Source organism: Mobula birostris, chromosome 6 (genome assembly GCF_030028105.1).
Source record: "Mobula birostris isolate sMobBir1 chromosome 6, sMobBir1.hap1, whole genome shotgun sequence".
Classification (NCBI taxonomy): domain Eukaryota; kingdom Metazoa; phylum Chordata; class Chondrichthyes; order Myliobatiformes; family Myliobatidae; genus Mobula; species Mobula birostris.
The window spans coordinates 23,706,750-23,723,882 of record NC_092375.1 but is presented as its reverse complement, the minus strand read 5'-3'; the positions used below and the strand labels follow the sequence as shown (position 1 = coordinate 23,723,882).

Genomic DNA, 17,133 nt, shown 5'->3' with positions numbered 1-17,133 from the left:
GTCAATATTCAAAAATCTTTTGATTTCTAATAAAATGAAGGGGCAAGGGTTTAGCACTGAAAAATGAGGTAGAAGATAAATCTACTCAGTGGTGCAGTAGATGCAAGGGGCTGATTGGTCCTTTCTTGCCTCTTCAGACATGGACTTTATCCATTGTCCTCTTCATCTGGAAGACTGAAGGCTAATCCTCACTTCCATCTTCAAGTGAGAGAGACCTGTAAAGGAACAGCAACAAACTTAGCATAGTGGTTGGCACCCAGGGCTTACAGTACCAGCGACTTGGGTTCAATTCCTGCTGGTCTCTGTAAGGCGTTTGTACATTCTGCCTGTGACTGCAAGGGTTTCCTCCAGGTGCTCCGGTTTCCTCCCACGGTCCAGTTTGTATTGGTTATAAAATTAGTTGGCCATTGTAAATTGTCCCATGATTAGGCTAGGGTTAAATTGGGGATTGTTGGGTTGTGCGGCTCGAAGACCCAGAAGGGCTGATTCCACACTGTATCTCAAAAGTGGCACCTTTCATGATCTCAGGACTTCATGTGTGTTTAACAGACCACCTGCCTCAGTTATCACTGCAAGATCCTTAGCAATAGAGCCAGTAGCAGTAGCTGTGTGCTTTAATTTAACAAGTATAAGCACAGTCTCTGTTGTAATGTAGGAAATCTGCAGCCAGCTCCCACAATAGTGGCGTAATAATGACTACATAATGTGCTTTAGTGATGTCGGTTCAGAGAAACACTGTGGATAATTCATTTGCTCATCTTCAAGTTTAAACTTGCTGGGACCAGGTATGTCCACCTTGAAAGGGAACACAGACTCTTAAGTTAATGCCTCAGCAAAAGACCATACCTGTGACAGCACCCTTGAGGACAGGAGACCAGATAGTATTTGATGCTAAAACAAGCCTGAACACATGACTGTCAGAGAACGTAAATCAATACAGCCAAGTACAGGCCCTTCAGCCCACAATGCCAACCTTTTAATCCACTCCAAGATCAATTTAAACCTACACTCCCACATACTTCTCCATTTTTCTTTCATCCATGTGCCTATCTTAAGTTTCCCTTATGTATCTGTTTCTGCCACCACCTCTACACATTTCCCAATCTGTGTAAATATTTGACATCCCGTCCTTATACTTCCCTCCAGTCACCTTGAAGTTATACCCTCTATATTAGCCCTTCTGCTCTTCCATCATTCTGTACGATTATTAACATATAATGCGAAAGGTAGTGGACCCAACCACAACCCCTGCAGAACATCATTAGTTACCGGCAGCCAATCAGAAATAGTTCGCTTTATTAATAGTCTTCGTCTTCTGCCAAGATGAATGCATATTGTTACATGCTCAAGGAGATCTGTTTTTGTGTGAGAATGCTGTAATGGTCTTTTGGAGGTCACCTGATGTGATTTTCCCACTGATGTGAGGTCACGTGATGACATGTGCCCTGTGACTATATAGGGGTTGACTCAGGTGACGCAGTAGGATTTTGAGTTTGTAGATTTCCAGGTAGAAGGTGTTGTGCCTCTGTTTCTGTTGTGTGTTTGTTTTTGTGACGCAGTTTCAGTTTTAAAACGGAAGGTGCGTTCTCTTACAAGATTTGTATCATTGAACTGGAAATTTGTGGCTGGAAGTGCCAATTTACTCAATTCTGACAGTTTTGAAGGGAGAGCGAAGAATTCGTCGAAGTGAAGGATCGAGAGAAGTCGGCATCGTTTGGCAGTTTAATAAAGGATCAACCTTATTGAGTCTTCGTTGAAGAGAAGCTGCATTGAGATAACTCTTGTAAAAGAGCAATGAGTTCATGCAAAGGCTCTCTCTCTCTAAAAGGAATTTAAGGTCAGTCGATTTAAACTGTTTATTTTCGGCATCGGGAATCCTGTGGACAGAACCGGCAGTAAAGGTGCGTTGGTGAAGAAATCGTTCTCCAGAGAAGTCTCTCCAAATTGAACGTGTAAATCTGTTGGACTTTTGAAGTTATCGCTTTAAGAACTGTATCTGACTGTATCTCTTTAAGAACTGTTTCTGTATTTAATGCTTGAAGAACCAGAGCCGAGTGGAGTCGATGAACGGCTGTGTACCTGTTTAACCTTCGGTTAAAGTTATCCTTTGTTTTTTTTCCCTCATCGTTTATATGTGTTTAATAAATGTTTGGTTGTTTTTATAAAACCTGTCTCGATTAATATTCATTGTTGCTGGTTACGTAACAATATCCAGAAGCAGAAGTTGCACATCTTACAAAAAACTCCGCCTTCAGTAAATTCCCACTCATGAATTGCTGAAACTACCAACGAATAGATAAAAAAATAATTTTGCAAGAATGTAATTTCTAAAGTTTGCCTCTTTAATCTTTATATGTTTTATAAATGCAAAGTAATTCAAATTCTCCCACTTATGAAATCTACCCTAAATTTAATATGAACAAAATAAAAATCACTGACAGCATTTTTATTTAAGACTTAGAAAACCCTGGAGTTTTACTCGATTTAATTTCTATTATGTTAAAGTGACTGGTTTGCCCCTTACATAATCCCAAGGTGGCTCTGCTGTAGTAGAATGAACATTATAGTATTTTATAAACCTTTTAATAATCTTTGAAAAATTGCAGAACTGGACATCAGAGTAAGAGGTTTCATATTTAAAAATAAAGTTACCACAGTGTGCTGCGTAATACTGTGCAGATATATCCTTCAAAGATCAAAAGCATTTTAAGGTGTCTCATTTCCACAATAGTATTTCTCTTCCCAGAAACACTTCAAAATTGTGTTCGTAAGGAGAACAAGAAGAAATGTGTTTTTAAAGTTGTTAATTTCACACTTAGTTAATGCTAGACTTGAATAAGAACTCATATCAACCTTGCTGAAAATCCCTAAGTTGGACAAAAGTTCGACTGATTAAGTCATTCAAAGGCAGACATGGCTAGGCTACACTCAGTCATCCCGATCTCCCACTCAAAGTGGCAAGGGTTGACTAGATGCTAAAGAGGCATTCGGGGAACAGTTTTTACCCGAGGACTGAAAAATAGTTCAAAGCTATTTCACATCACAAATCTGTCTCTCACATAACCATAGGATTGGTCTGTCATCTTGGGCAGGACATGAAGAAATTCCCCCATTCCATTCACCACCACCCACAACTATCCCTCTCTATCAGCTACATAGATGTTTAGAATCTGTGGCATCCTGCAAACTGATATCAACATTAGCATTGCTCTGACAGAAGCTATCTGTAGTCATAGTCTGGGGGTGAATGGGGTACCCTCTTAATTGCTGCAATTATGTAAAGTGTTTGATAATGTTAAACCCTGAAAAGCTACTTTAGAACTAAGACCACGAAATTGACAATTGACAATGTTGATCTTGACCATAAAAGTATGATCAGGAAACCATTTGTACACACAAGAGAAATTGTACAGTATTTGGAACAGAAATAACTCGGGCAGTTTTCAAGGCTGCAATTCTGCGTGTGGACACCAGATGGCACCAGAACCTAAGGAATGTTGTAAAATGTTTCTGCTGGACTACGTGACTGAATTGCAGCCTTAATCTGCTTAGGAACCGAATGGGTGTACAAGTATATAGATTAACAAACAGTGGTAAAACAGAAACTACAAGGCAGTCCTGGGAAAATCACAGACAATTATGGTCAGGCTGAAAAATGCACGAGGTGGAGGTACCTAGTAAAACAGCCCACTCAATGGGTTGCTTTAAAGTGTGAAGAGTTCAGCATTAAAATATTGGCTAACCTTGGTGGTTGATGGTAAGAATCACCTTCAAGTAAAAAAACACATTTATTCCATTGAGTTTTCTTGTGATCCAGAAAACTGAAAATAGATGCATGCCTAACAATATCTTTCATCCATTCTTATTCCGTGTTGTAGACAGGAATTCTGGTGGCATTGGCACTTCGTGTAGCTCGGTCCCTTGCGATGTCATAAGGCAGGGGACAATGATATTGCACATTGAGGATCCACCCATGATTTCATGTTCTGTAACTCCTCCTTCAATTCTCCCCTTAAAAAAAACCCTACCCATATCCTTTATAATGAGAGAGGGAAGGGAAACACCAAAATCTACACAAAATGCCTGCTTCCAGCATGCATCTCATTCAGTGGATCCAGTCAAAAGGCAGTTTGGACAACTGACTGGTGTAGAGTAAAGCTTAGTCTATTGTGATCTGCTTTATGGGGCAATACATGTCAACGTCAGCACATAAGCTTCAATTTCTACCACCACACACATTAGTCATCTATGAACATTTTTAAACCACCATCGTTGTTTGTTGGACACCAGGCCACACATTAGTGCAAATCCCACACAGCACCTGCTTGAAAGTGCTCTGCGTATGAAGTGTGCGGCGCTACTTCCAACGGTGCTGGATCAGCGAGGAGTCGTCAGTGAGGCCGTTGGTGCGGCGCTGGTTGCAGGGGAAAAGCAGCAGGATGATGGAAACGAGGAGAGTAAGGCCACACAGTGTGACGAGAGAGGACGAGATGATCCAGAGAGTCGGCTCTGTCCTTTGCCTTTCCCTGAAGCAGTTGCTTGACATGTCAGTCGCTGAGAACGGGCCAGCAATTTCAGACACCGGGGAACCATCAACAACTGCGAGTAGACAAGAAAGAAATCTACTTTAGCATTCAGTGACTTAACTCAGTTGCTCAAAGAGCTTACTAGTTCTCAAGACATTCCCTCAGAAAGTCATAGAACACTCCAACACAGAAACAGGCCCTTCAGCCTATCTAGTCTGTGCTGAATTATTATTCTGCCTCGTCCCCTTGACCCGCAGCTGGCCCTCTGTACCCACCCAATCTACGTACTTATCCAAATTTCTCTAAATGTTACAAATGAACCTGCATCCTCCACTTCCACTGGCAGCTCATACTGAGTGAAGAAGTTCCTGATATGTCAATTTAGATTTTTTTTTTCTGTTTTGTGGATGTCTGTGAAGAGTAAGTATTTCAGGTCATATAGTATCTATATTCTCTGATATTAAATGGAACTACTGTTTATTCCACCTCCATAGCCGCTGCCAGACAGCAGTGGGGCTTATCACTAACAACGATGAAATGATCCACGTAACTGAAGTTGTATCCGTATAGTGCGTAAAGGTCCATAATTCATTGAAGGTGGCATCACAGGTAGATAGGGTCATAAAGAAAGCTTTTGTCCCATTGGCCTTCATAAATCGATGTATTGAGTACAGGAGACAGGATTTTATGTTGAAATTGTATAAGACATTGGTGAGGCCTAATTTGAAGTATTGTGTGCAATTTTGGTCACCTACATACAGTAAAGATGTAAAAAAGGTTGAAAGAGTACAGAGAATATTTACAAGGATGTTGCCCGTCTGAAGACCTGAGTTATAAGGAAACATTGAATAGATTAAGACTTTATTCCTAGGTTGTAGAAGATTGAGAGGAGATTTAATAGAGGTATACAAAATTATGAGGGGTATAGATAGGGTAAATGCAAGCAAGCTTTTCTCACTGAGGTTGGGTGGGACTACAACCAAAAGTCATAGGTTAAGGATGAAAGGTGAAAAGCTTAAGGGGAACTTGAGGGGAAACTTCTTCACCCGAGGGTTGTGAGAGTGTGGAACGAGCTGCCAGCACAGGAGGTGCATGTGAGCTCGATTTCAACGCTTAAGGTTAGTTTGGATAGGTACATGGATAGTAGGGATATGGTGGGCTATGCTTCTGGTGCAGGTCGATGGGAGTGGGCAGTTTAAATGGTTCAGGCACGCCTAAATTTAGAAAAGATTCATTGTTCAATTTCTGAATCTAACCAAGATTTTCAAAATTTGTGGGGGCCGTTTTTAAATTATTTTCATAATCTTTGACTTCTTGTAAAAGTACAGAAGTTGGTTAATAGCATATTTTATTATCTGATAAGTTTTTTTTCTTTTTTTTTACCCCAAACAGTTTCGACTTTGGTACTGGGTGTAGATATCTTTTTTAAAATAAAATTGTTTATATTCTAATATATGAATTAATCTAATCTATATGAATATAGAGTAAGGAGTTCATTAATGTGATTCAATATACTGTATCTGGTATTATATTTTTTTCTTTTGTTTTATAATATGTATTCTCTTGGACTCTGTATTCTTCTATATAGAAATCAATAAAAAATATTGGAAGAGAAGAAGAAATGGTTCAGCACGGACTAGATGGGCCAAAGGGCCTATTTCTGTGCTATACTTTTCTATGACTCAATGACTTCCTCAACTAATATCCATACATCAATTGCAATACGTGTTTAATTTTTGCCTTAAAGGTGCGAGGAAAAAAGATGAAACCATAGTCATACTTTACTGAAAGGATTTATTAAAAAGTTTGAAGTGATTTTTTTTTAAGGCAGCTTCCAAACTTCAGGTTTGTTGCCAGTTATATTAGAACTGACACTCATTTTTCCGCACACATTTTCTGCAGGAAGTGTCTTGGCCTGATAGGGTGACTTTTATTCCACTCGATAGATGCTGCCCGACAGTGGTGGGCCTCATCACTGACAGCAATGTGACCGCCTACTGAGAGAAGGTGGAAGAACTTGAGGCAAATAACCTCTTCCTTAATGTCAACAAGACAAAGAAGATGGCTATCGACTTCAGAATGCGCATTACTCACACCCCTCTTTACATCAGTGGCACAGCAGTGGAAACTGCCAGCAGCTTTAAACTCCCTGCAGTGCACGTCTCGCACAACCTCTCATGGTCCCAGATCACATCCTACACAGTCAGGAAAGCTTACCAACACCTTTACTTTCCCGAGGAGGCCGAAGAGAGCGGGACTTGGCTCACACCTACTCGCATCATCCTACAGGTGCACTGCATCGCGGCTTGCTATGGAAACCGCACTGCAGTGGACCGGAAAGCTCTAAAACGGGGAGCCAAAGCTGCCCAGCTCAGCACCGGCACGGCACCAGCCTACCCACCATCAGGGACCTATGTACAGCAGGGTGCCGAGAAAAGGCCAGTCACAGCATGAAGGATCTCACCCACCCTGCTAACTGACTGTTCATCAGGAAGGAGGCTCTGCAGCAACAACAGGACCACCAGACTCCAAAGCAGGTACATACCCTGAACAGTAAGGCTGACCAAAACCTCCACCCACTAACCCCTCTGCCATTTTATCATCTCCCATCAATCACCTTACGTACAGCCCAGTGTCACTTGATGGACTTAGAATTAATCTAAGCATATAAGCTATCTTATATATTTATATTTATTGCATTTTTTTTTATTATTGTGTTCATTACCTTTTGTGATTGCTCTGTGCTGCATCAGACCCCGAGTAACAATCTCCTTTGCACTTGAGTACAGGAAAGGACATTAAACTATCTTGAATCGGACCTGCTGAGTTCCTCCAGCATTTTGTGTGCGTTACTCTGAGTTTCCGGCGCCTGCACCATCTCTTGTGTTTAGGGCAGGACAAGTGTTGTGGAATGGAGGGGCCCAGGAGTGCAAGTGTGCAGCTAGCTGAAAGTGGCCACACAAGTAGACTGGGGGGGGGGGGGCGGGGGGGTGGTGAAGAAGGTATTCAGTGTGCAGGTCACCAGTCAGGGCATTAAATCAAAGAGGTGGGACATTATGTTGCAGTTTTATAAGGCATTAGTGAGATTGCACCTTGAGTACTGTTCAGAGTTCTAGTCACAGGAACGACATTGTCAAGCTGGAGAAGCTACAGAAGAGATTGACAGGGATGCTATCCGGGTGCTAGGGGGACTGAGTTATAGGGAGATGTTGGATGTCTGGGTCTTTATTCCTTGGAATGCAGAAGAATGAGGGGTGATCGTACAGAAGTCTATAAAACCATGAGGGCCATGGGTAAGGTGGATGGTCAGAGTTTTCTCTCCCCCCCCCCCAGAATCGGGGAGCCCAAACCTGGAGGGCTCAGGAACAAGACAGAGGAGAGAGATTTAAAACAGACTTGAGGTATCTTCCTTATACAGAGGTTAGCGAGGAGCTGAGGAAACTGCCAGAGGAATTGGTTGAGGCAGGTACAATTGAGACATTAAAGAGAAGTTTGGACAGGTGTGTGGAGGGAAGGGCCTCTGAGAGTTATGGGCTGAACAGGGACAAGCTGGGACTAGCAGGTAGGATGCTGTATTTTGTGTGGATCAGTCGGGCCGAATGGCTTGCTTATGCACGGTATGACTCTGTGGCTCCCTCCATCTCCTTCCGCCCTTCACTTCTCCCCTAATAATTCCCATTATCACCTTCCTTCCTGCTGGTTCAGATTCCCCTTCAGTTATTTACACTGAAATGTACAGTGAAATGCATCGTTTGCGTTAACAACTAACACAACCCGCGGGTGTGCGGGGGGGGGGGCAGCCCACAGTGGCACCATGTGTTCCGTCACCAACATAACGTACCCACAATGCTCACAGAAGGCAACAACACAACAGCGAAACAAGCCCTTTTTCTCTCTCCTACATACACACAGGCAGCCCTCCCTACAAAACAGCCCTACGCATCTAAACAACCACACCTGAGTCACCAGCTCAATGGAGACTGCAGCTTGGAGCCACCTTGAATGGTAATACTTGTCAGATTCCAGCACTGGTGACCTTTTGTGTTCCTGCATGACCCCCTCCACCTTCCTGGTTCCACCCTTTAACATTTCTTACGCTGCCTCCATCCAATATCACTCCCCCCCCCACCCCATTTGACTCCATCTGTCTATCATCCTTCCACAGCACTCAACCTCCACCCCCACCCTGGTAGTCCACCAATCGCCTCTGTCCTCAGTCTCCCCTTTATCCTCTCCAATCCCAGTTCTGATGTAGGATTTCAATCTGAGACACTGGCGATTCCTCCTCCCCCAACAGAAACTGCTCGACCTGCTGAGTTCCTCCAGCAGTTTGTGTTGCTCCAGATTCCAGCTCCTGCAGCCTCTTGTCTTTGCTTTGATCCGAACCTCTATCAACTCCCACTCGCTTATACCCACCTACGAAGCTCGAAGTCCCACACCTGGCTTTGAAGCCAGGAAGATTTATTTGGAGCTTTGCCAACCAGCTGTAATGCCCCAGAAACAAGGGCAGTCTAGGCTGGGCTGAAGGAATCAAAAGCCTGTTCTTATGCAAAGGCCCAAGGCTGAGAGATAATCCTTAGCATCCGGCAAGGAGCAGGAGGAATCCGACAGAGCTGAACTAAGTTCTGAGAGGACTCCTTGCTCCAAATCCTGCGATGCAAGAACACCGGGAGTGATCAATGAAATAACTTTGGTAATCCTTTCATCATTCGTAATCCGTGACACAAAATAATGACAAACAAGTTTCATTGGATATTTGGTCCCTGAAAATAATTATGTACAAGTAGCATGGTGTACCACAGAATGCAAACACATCAGTTCCTTGAGAAATAGGCTCAGTTATGTCTCACAATGTTAATTGATCCTTTGTTCCAACATCCTTTACACACAGCTAATAGCCACAGTTTTACAGAGACAGGGCCCAATTAAACAGCACAACAGAAGGACTTAGTCGTAACGGAGCAAGGGTTGGAAATTTAAGCCAGTTCTTCAAATAAATGCTTCCTTTGCAAAATTAAAACAAGCATCAGATTCATTAGATAAAGTCTCGGGTCGAGGCCCTTCCAGCCTCTGCTTTGAGGACTGCACACCATTGTTATTTAAACACCACAGCCGCTGCGGTTTGATGCAAGGCACGTTACAGTGCATGATCTTTAGCGAACCAAGGCTCAGGATGCCGACCAAGGACAAGGACTTACCTGCACATGAGCTGGCTGCAAAACCGACACGCTTCTGTGCTCGATCAAAGATGACATAGAAACCTTCCATCACCGTGGCACCCAAAACCAAGCCATTAGACGATGAAGAGATGCCAAATCTATAGCATTCCACTATGGTTCGGACGTCTGCCATTGGCTGCATGTACAACTGCAAGGAAACTTACTTGGGTAAGCTCAGCATGAACAGCATAGAATAGACCCAGGAGGAATATTAATATTAATGTACAACATAGAACAGTACAGGCCCTTTGGCTAATGATGTTGTGTCAACCCATTAATGAAAGATCAGTCCGATCCTTCCCTCCCACATATCTTCAGTTTTCTTTCATCCAAAGTTCAAAGTAAACTTTGAACATATATATACATTCACCTCCCCTCTTGCAAGTTTTCATGTTTTATTGTTTTACAACATTGAACAGCAGTGGATTTAATTTGGCTTTTATGAAACTGATCAACCAAAAAAGACTCTTTCGTGTCAAAGTGAAAACAGATCTCTACAGTGATCTAAATTAATTCAAAATATAAACCACAAAATAAAAATAATTGATTGCACAAGTATTCACCTCCTCTAGTATGACACACCAAATCATCACTGGTGCCACCAGTTGGTTTTAGAAGTCACATTATTAGTTGAATGGAGATCACAGTGTGCAGTCAAGGTATATACATTGAGTGTGGTAAAACTACACATGTATCTGGAAGGTCCAACTGCTGGTGAGTCAGTATCCTGGCAAAAACTACATCATGAAGACAAAAGAACACTCCAAGCAACCCCACAAAAAGGTTGTTGAAAAGCACAAGTCAGGAGATGGATACCAGAAAATTTCCAAGTCACTGAATATCCCTTGGAGTACAGTTAAGTCAATCAAGAAATGGAAAAAATATAGCATAGCTGTAAATCTGCCTACAGCAGGCCATCCTCAAAAACTGTGTGACCGTGCAAGAAGGGGACTAGTGAGGGAGGCCACCAAGAGACCTGTGACAACTCTGGAGGAGTTTGAAGCTTCAGAGGCTGAGATGGGAGAGACTGCGCATACAGCAACTGTGGCCCAGGTGTTTCACCAGTTGCAGCTTTATGGGAGGGTGGCAAAGAGAAAGCCACTGTTGGAAAAAAATCGCATGAAATCTCAGCTAAAGTTTGCCAGAAGTCACGCAGGAGACTCTGAAGTCAGTGGGAAGAAGGTTCAATGGTCTGATGAAACAAAAACTGAGTTTTTTGGCCATGAGACTAAATGCTGTGCTTAGCATAAGCCAAATACCACACATCATCAAGGCTTGTGAAGGTAGAGGGTAAAATGAATGCAGCAAAATACAGGGAAATCCTGGAGGAAAATCTGATGCAGTCTGGGAGAGAAATGCATCTTGGAATAAGATTTGTTTTCCAGCAAGACCATGACCCCAGGCATAAAGCCAAAGCTACAAAGGAATGGCTTAAAAGCAACAAAGTTAATGTCCTGGAGTGGCTAAGTCAGAGTCCCGACCCAAATCCAATTGAGAATTTGTGACTGGTCTTGAAAAGGGCTGTTCACTCACGATCCCCATGCAATCTTACAGAGCTTGAGCAGTTTTGTAAATGGGGAAAAATTGCAGTGTCCAGATGTACAAAGCTGATAGAGATTGATCCAAACAGATTCACAGCTGACAAAGGTGCATCTACAAAATACTGACTTGAAGGGGGTGAATACTTATGCAATCAATTATTTTGTGTTTTATATTTCTCATTAATTTAGATCATTTTGTAGGGATTTGTTTTCACTTTGACACAAAAGAGTCTTTTTCTGTTAATCAGTGTCAAAAAAAAGCCAAATTAAATCCTCTGTTATTCATGGTGTAAAACAAATAAACATGAAAACTTCTGGGGGGGGGGGTGGGTAGGTATACTTTTTATAGGCATTGTACATATGTCACCATATACAACCCTGAGATTCATTTTCTTATGGGCATATGAAGCAGATCCATGGAATAGTCACTATAACAGGATCAATGAACGGTCAAGTAGAGTACATAAGAATAAATAGCAATAATAGGAAGCACACGAAATAAGAAGATAAAAAGTCCTTAAAGTGAGATCACTGGTTGTGAGAACATCTCAATGGATGGGCAAGTAAGAAGGTTCAAGAGCCTGATGGCTGAGGGGTAGTAACTGTTCTTGAACCTGTTGGTGTGATTCCTAAGGCTCTTGTAACTTCCACCTGATGGCAACAATGAGAAAAGAGCTTGACCTGGGTGGTGAGGATCTTTGATGATGGATGCTGCATTCTTACGACATCGCTTTGTGTAGAAGTGCTCAATGGTTGGGAGGGGTTAATCCGTCATGTACTGGGCCAAATTCACTACCTTTTGTAGGATTTTTTGATCAAAGGCATCTTAAAGTCTCTTAAATGTCTTTAATGTACCTGTACCACCACCCATCATTGAGTTCCATGCAATTACACTCTGTTAAAAAAAACAAACCTACCTCTGACATCCCCACTCTACATTCTTCCCAACACCTTAATGTTATGCCCCTTGTATTAGCCATCTTCACCCTGGGGAAATAATCTTTGGCTATCCATACGGAAGCAGCAATGAACCTGATAAATTGATATCCATTCACTTGGACGTCTAGTGTAGGTAAACAATTTAAATTATTCTGTGTAAGTCTCACAAGTTAGAGTTGCCCCATTTAAAAGTTTTTTTTTGTCTATGAATTCCCTCAATATAATGGTAGAGAATCCACCGTTATTGAACCAAAGGCGATATCTTCACTCGCCTCATCACTGAAATGTTCCCACGACTGATGGACTCACTTTCAAGGACTTTTCATCTCATGTTCTTGATATTTATTGTTTATTTATCTATTATTATTACTTCTTTTTGTATTTGTATAGTTTGCTGTCTTCTGCACTCCGGTTGAATGTCCTAGTTGGGTGGTCTTTCATTGACTCTGTTATGCTCATTCGTCTGGGTCCTGCTGAAAGGTTTCGGCCTGAAATGTTGACTGTACTATTTTCCATAGATGCTGCCTGGCCTGCTGAGTTCCTCCAGCATTTTGTGTGTGTTGCTCGGATTTCCAGCATCTGCAGATTTTCTCTTGTTTATTCTAGATTTATTGGGCATGCCCACAGGAATCTCAGGGTTGCATATGGATGGTGGCGTGTATGTACACGTTTGTATTTTGATAATAACATTTATTTTGACTTTGAAAACATATGGCTGTCATGGACACTTAACTCATCCCCAGTTTTACCTGTGGCAAGATGGTGATGCTAAAGGACTGCGTAGCATTCTCCCCTCGAAAGTAGATGGAGATTTTAGGGAAGAAAGACCAAGGTTTGGTTCCTTGCGGCCAACAGGCCAGCTGACTTCCTGACCAAAACCCATCAGAAAACTCCTCAATCTGCCAATAGAAACAAGTTGGATGAATTAATTACGAAAGAAATAAAGGCTTCACGGTGAATCTTTTGTTTCAGCTAAAACACCTCAATGGTAGAACCTTTTATAATCTATAATTTTGAGTCACCATTGACTTCCCCAAATCACAGCGTCAATAACTTTACAGCTTCAGAGATTAAATAAGCAAAAATTGGAGGCCAAATGGATGAAGGCATTAGTTCTTCAAAGAAGGTGCGGTGTGGTGGATGACAGCAGAAAACCTCGATGATTGAAGTCATTGCGGTGAGAAGGAAGAAATATACAGAAAGGTCCAGAGCTGGAATGGAGAGGATTACATCTGGGGTTTGCAATTATAATTTTGAAGTGTTGGCAAAGTTATGGTGATAGATTAGCAGAACTTGATGTCTTCTAATTTTCAATATTCCAGTTTCTAATAGCCTTCAATTTTCTTCCCCATTTCTCAACCCGCCTTCTTTCAAAAACCTTTATGAAACCGTAACAAAGCCATTCTGACTGCCATTTACAGTTCTATTTCTGAATATTAAAGTTCTTGCAGGCACTATTGCAGGAAAAAGTGCAATACTTATGTTAATAAGTAAACTGTATGTTAATAAGAAAACTATTCCCAGAAAGTTGAAAGGTCACATTTGCATAATATGCTAATTATATACATTACAGTTGGCCCAGCACTCAGACAAAGGAGCAATTATGCTAATGAGAGAAATGCCCTGTAAGTAGGTGGCTTTCAGAAATTCAGTGCTTTGGGAATGACAGAAGCATTTCTATCATGATGCCTCTGAAGTGATTAGATAACCGATACAGTTACTCTGTAAACTGTACCTTCCAAGATACAAGCACGATCAACCAGCTTCTGTTCTGATCAAGATGATGAATTCTTCTCATAAGTGTAATAACATTAGCAACATAGTCACCGAGAACCTCAGTGACAAGATCTTCAACAGTTAACCATATACCCGAGTCAGTTGTGTGCCAGTGTGCCGATCATGAACCAGTTAAGCAATAATTTGGGAGGAGTGTCAGCAGGAAATTTTAATTGAGGCATGTTGAACATGCAAACACATGACTTCAACAGAGCATTATTTAGTGGGGGATGAAGGTGGGGATGGATGGGTTGATTGGTTATACCCCTGATCCTTCTCCACATCCTCCCCATGTGCGAACACTCCTGGGCGACACAAAACACATTGGAAATAAAACAAGCTACTGATGATGGAACTGTAGTGAAGGAATGGGTCATCTCTGCCTGGCCCCATTTCAGTTCAGCCATCTCACAGACACTGAATTGGTTCTTTCCAAATCCTGAACAGTCTTGACTTCTCCCAATTCTGATCAAAGGAAAGCCATTCAAGAGATTAGCTTTCCTATGTTGCATCGTTTGTTCATTATGTTCCGTGTCGCAAGACAAAAGTGATCATGGTCTTTCCATGGCCATGATTGTTCTTGCCAATTTTTTCTACAGAAGAGGTTTACATTGCCTTCTTCTGGGCAGTGTCTTTACAAGATGGGTGAACCCAGCCATTAGCAATACGCTTCAGAGACTGTCTGCCTGGCCACAGCAGTTGCACAACCAGGACTAGTGATATGCACCAGCCGCTCATACAACCATCCACCACCGGCTCCGATGGCTTCATGTGACCCTGATTGAGGGGCTAGGCAGGTGCTACACCCTGCCCAGGAGTGACCTGCCATCTACTATTTTGCATCAGAATTGGTTAATTGTGATGAAAGAGTTTCCAACCTATCATGTTCACTTTGCTGCTCTCTCCCCCCGATCCACTGAGTATCTCTTGCATTCTTTTGAATTTCAGATTTCCAGCTACTGCAATGTGTTGCTTCTTTAGACTCCAACAGTACTTTTGTCCGCTCTCTCTTCTGTTCTTATTCATCTCCTATTTAACATTTCCTTCAGTCAGATTAACTGGAATTATAAAAACCTTTACCCAACACCGTCACCCACACTTATGTCAATCAGTCTCTCCTGGTCTCCATGCAATCAAAGATAATTGCTTTGTTCTACCTACTACTTCCCCTCCTCATTAACCTCGCTCCCCAAGTCCTGAGGAAGAATTACTGAACTGAAACACCACTCGATTTCTCGTTCCACAGATGCTGACTGAACTACTGACTTTCCCTTGTTTGCATTTCTGATTCCCAGCATTTGCAGTTTTTATTTTCCCAGTTGTCAATAAATCGCTCCTAAACATAATTGCTGGCCCGATTTGTTCTCTACTATTCTCAGAGCCAATAGAAGATCTTTCAACAGAAACATTAGAGACGGGAGAGGGGGTGCTGTGGTGGTGGTGGCGAGAAATCTAAAAATTAACGACAATTTTAAATTTCAAAGTCTTGCTTGAAAGGTCCCAGGCCAAGGTCACTGGGGTGAATAGCTGGAAAACGACAGGGGTTCCATGTGTACAGGAGATATCGTTCTTGATGACACAACAGCCGGTCCAAGGAGTCCACTCAGGACTCTAAATCCAATTTCAATGACTAACTGTTAGTTCTGGTCTGCCTGCTCACTAGGTCAATCAGGAACAACACGTGGTGCGCACCACAGCTTGCGGCAGTGCAGAACGATAACTTTTTGCTCTTTTGTTGTGGCCAGAGGAACATTTGGTCTCCGTGGGCTGTCAGGCACGCTGCCACTGAAGTATGCCAACACAATTAGAGGGAAAACACGAGGCACCAAGGCAAGAGGAAGTAAGCTTCTTCAGAACAGGTTTTAAATCTTACCCCCCCTTGCTATATGGCTGGGAAAAAAATGGAAGAAACTGAGAGGGAATGGAATATTTAGCCTGGTGGCAAAAATCCGTTTACAAGATAAATGTAGAACAGGCAGCACAGGTGTTAATGCAAGTGCTGGATGGCAAAAAAAAATTGTTTCCAAGACAATAAATCCACATAACTTTATGAGGTCATAGTAAAATTCAGACTCAGATTTATGTAACTAAATATACTTATGTATTCTGTGTTGCTCATTTGTCATGTTTATTATGGTAACTAGTCACATGAGTGGCGGGCAGAGTAAAGTAAAGGGAATAAGTTATGTATTCTTGCTTACTTTGTGGCAGTTTGTGGCTTGAGACAAGTGGAGGTCATATCTTTGCTGACCACTTAATATTGCTTCAAGATTGTATGCTTGCTAATTGCTAATAAAGGATTCAACTCTTTAGGACAATCGTTTCATTGGAGCCAAGGGTGCATCATGCAAGCATGACAACCCCAAGGCGGTCGCAGGTTAGCAGCAATTGTTTTGTTTTGATTTTGGATTAGTTTTGCTGTGGCAACATGTACCGTAAATTGAAACATATTGTGAAGTGCATCATTTGCATCAACAGCCAACCTATCCAAAGATAACCTGTGGGGCAGACCACGTGTCACCACACTTTCAGGCACCAACATAGCATGCTCATAATGCTCAACATAACATGGATCACAGAATACAAGCAGCCACAACAACAACAGAAGGAAGCAAGATATCAACAGAATAAAACAAGACAAAAACAACAAAACAGCCCCCTTTACCACTCTCCCACTCCCACAATCCGGATTTGATGGAGACAGCCGTAAGAAGAACGGAGGAACACCTGGAGAAACTTCTGAAATGCCTGCTTTGCTGCCGCTGCTACTGTGCGATCGAGAATCTCCGGAGGGGAAGGCCCCAAATCCTCAGCTTTGCCTACTGCCTGTTGCTGGGGCTGGGGTCAAAGCGCTCGGCAGAGATGGTACTCGGTGCTCGGTGTTGGAGAGCTGGTCGGAGGCTCGGAGTTTTCGGATGGACTCGGAGTCGGACTGTGGTCGGATGCTTCCAGTATGCTGCACCGGCAAGTTTGCGGCGCTGGAGGTTTACCGTCTGCGTGAGATGATGGGTCTCTCGAGAGACTTTGAGACTTTTACTGTGCCCATGGTCTGTTCTTATCAAATTACGGTATTGCTTTGCACTGTTGTAACTATATGTTATAATTATGTGGTTTTTGTCCGTTTTTAAGTCG

The 17,133-nt window shown here is 42.4% G+C and overlaps 1 protein-coding gene across 1 annotated transcript in view; it reads right to left on the bottom strand.

Annotated features, from left to right (window-relative positions):
• Positions 1 to 2,340: 2,340 nt before the first annotated feature.
• bace2 (beta-secretase 2) overlaps positions 2,341 to 17,133 on the bottom strand; it is a 68,714-nt gene continuing 53,921 nt past the window's right edge. The window contains exons 7-9 of the mRNA XM_072260013.1: positions 12,975 to 13,124; positions 9,725 to 9,893; positions 2,341 to 4,599 (exon numbers count right to left, since the gene is read on the bottom strand). Coding sequence (XP_072116114.1) covers positions 4,358 to 4,599; positions 9,725 to 9,893; positions 12,975 to 13,124 — 561 coding nt within the window. The 3' untranslated portion in view covers positions 2,341 to 4,357. The remainder of the gene's footprint in view (positions 4,600 to 9,724; positions 9,894 to 12,974; positions 13,125 to 17,133) is intronic.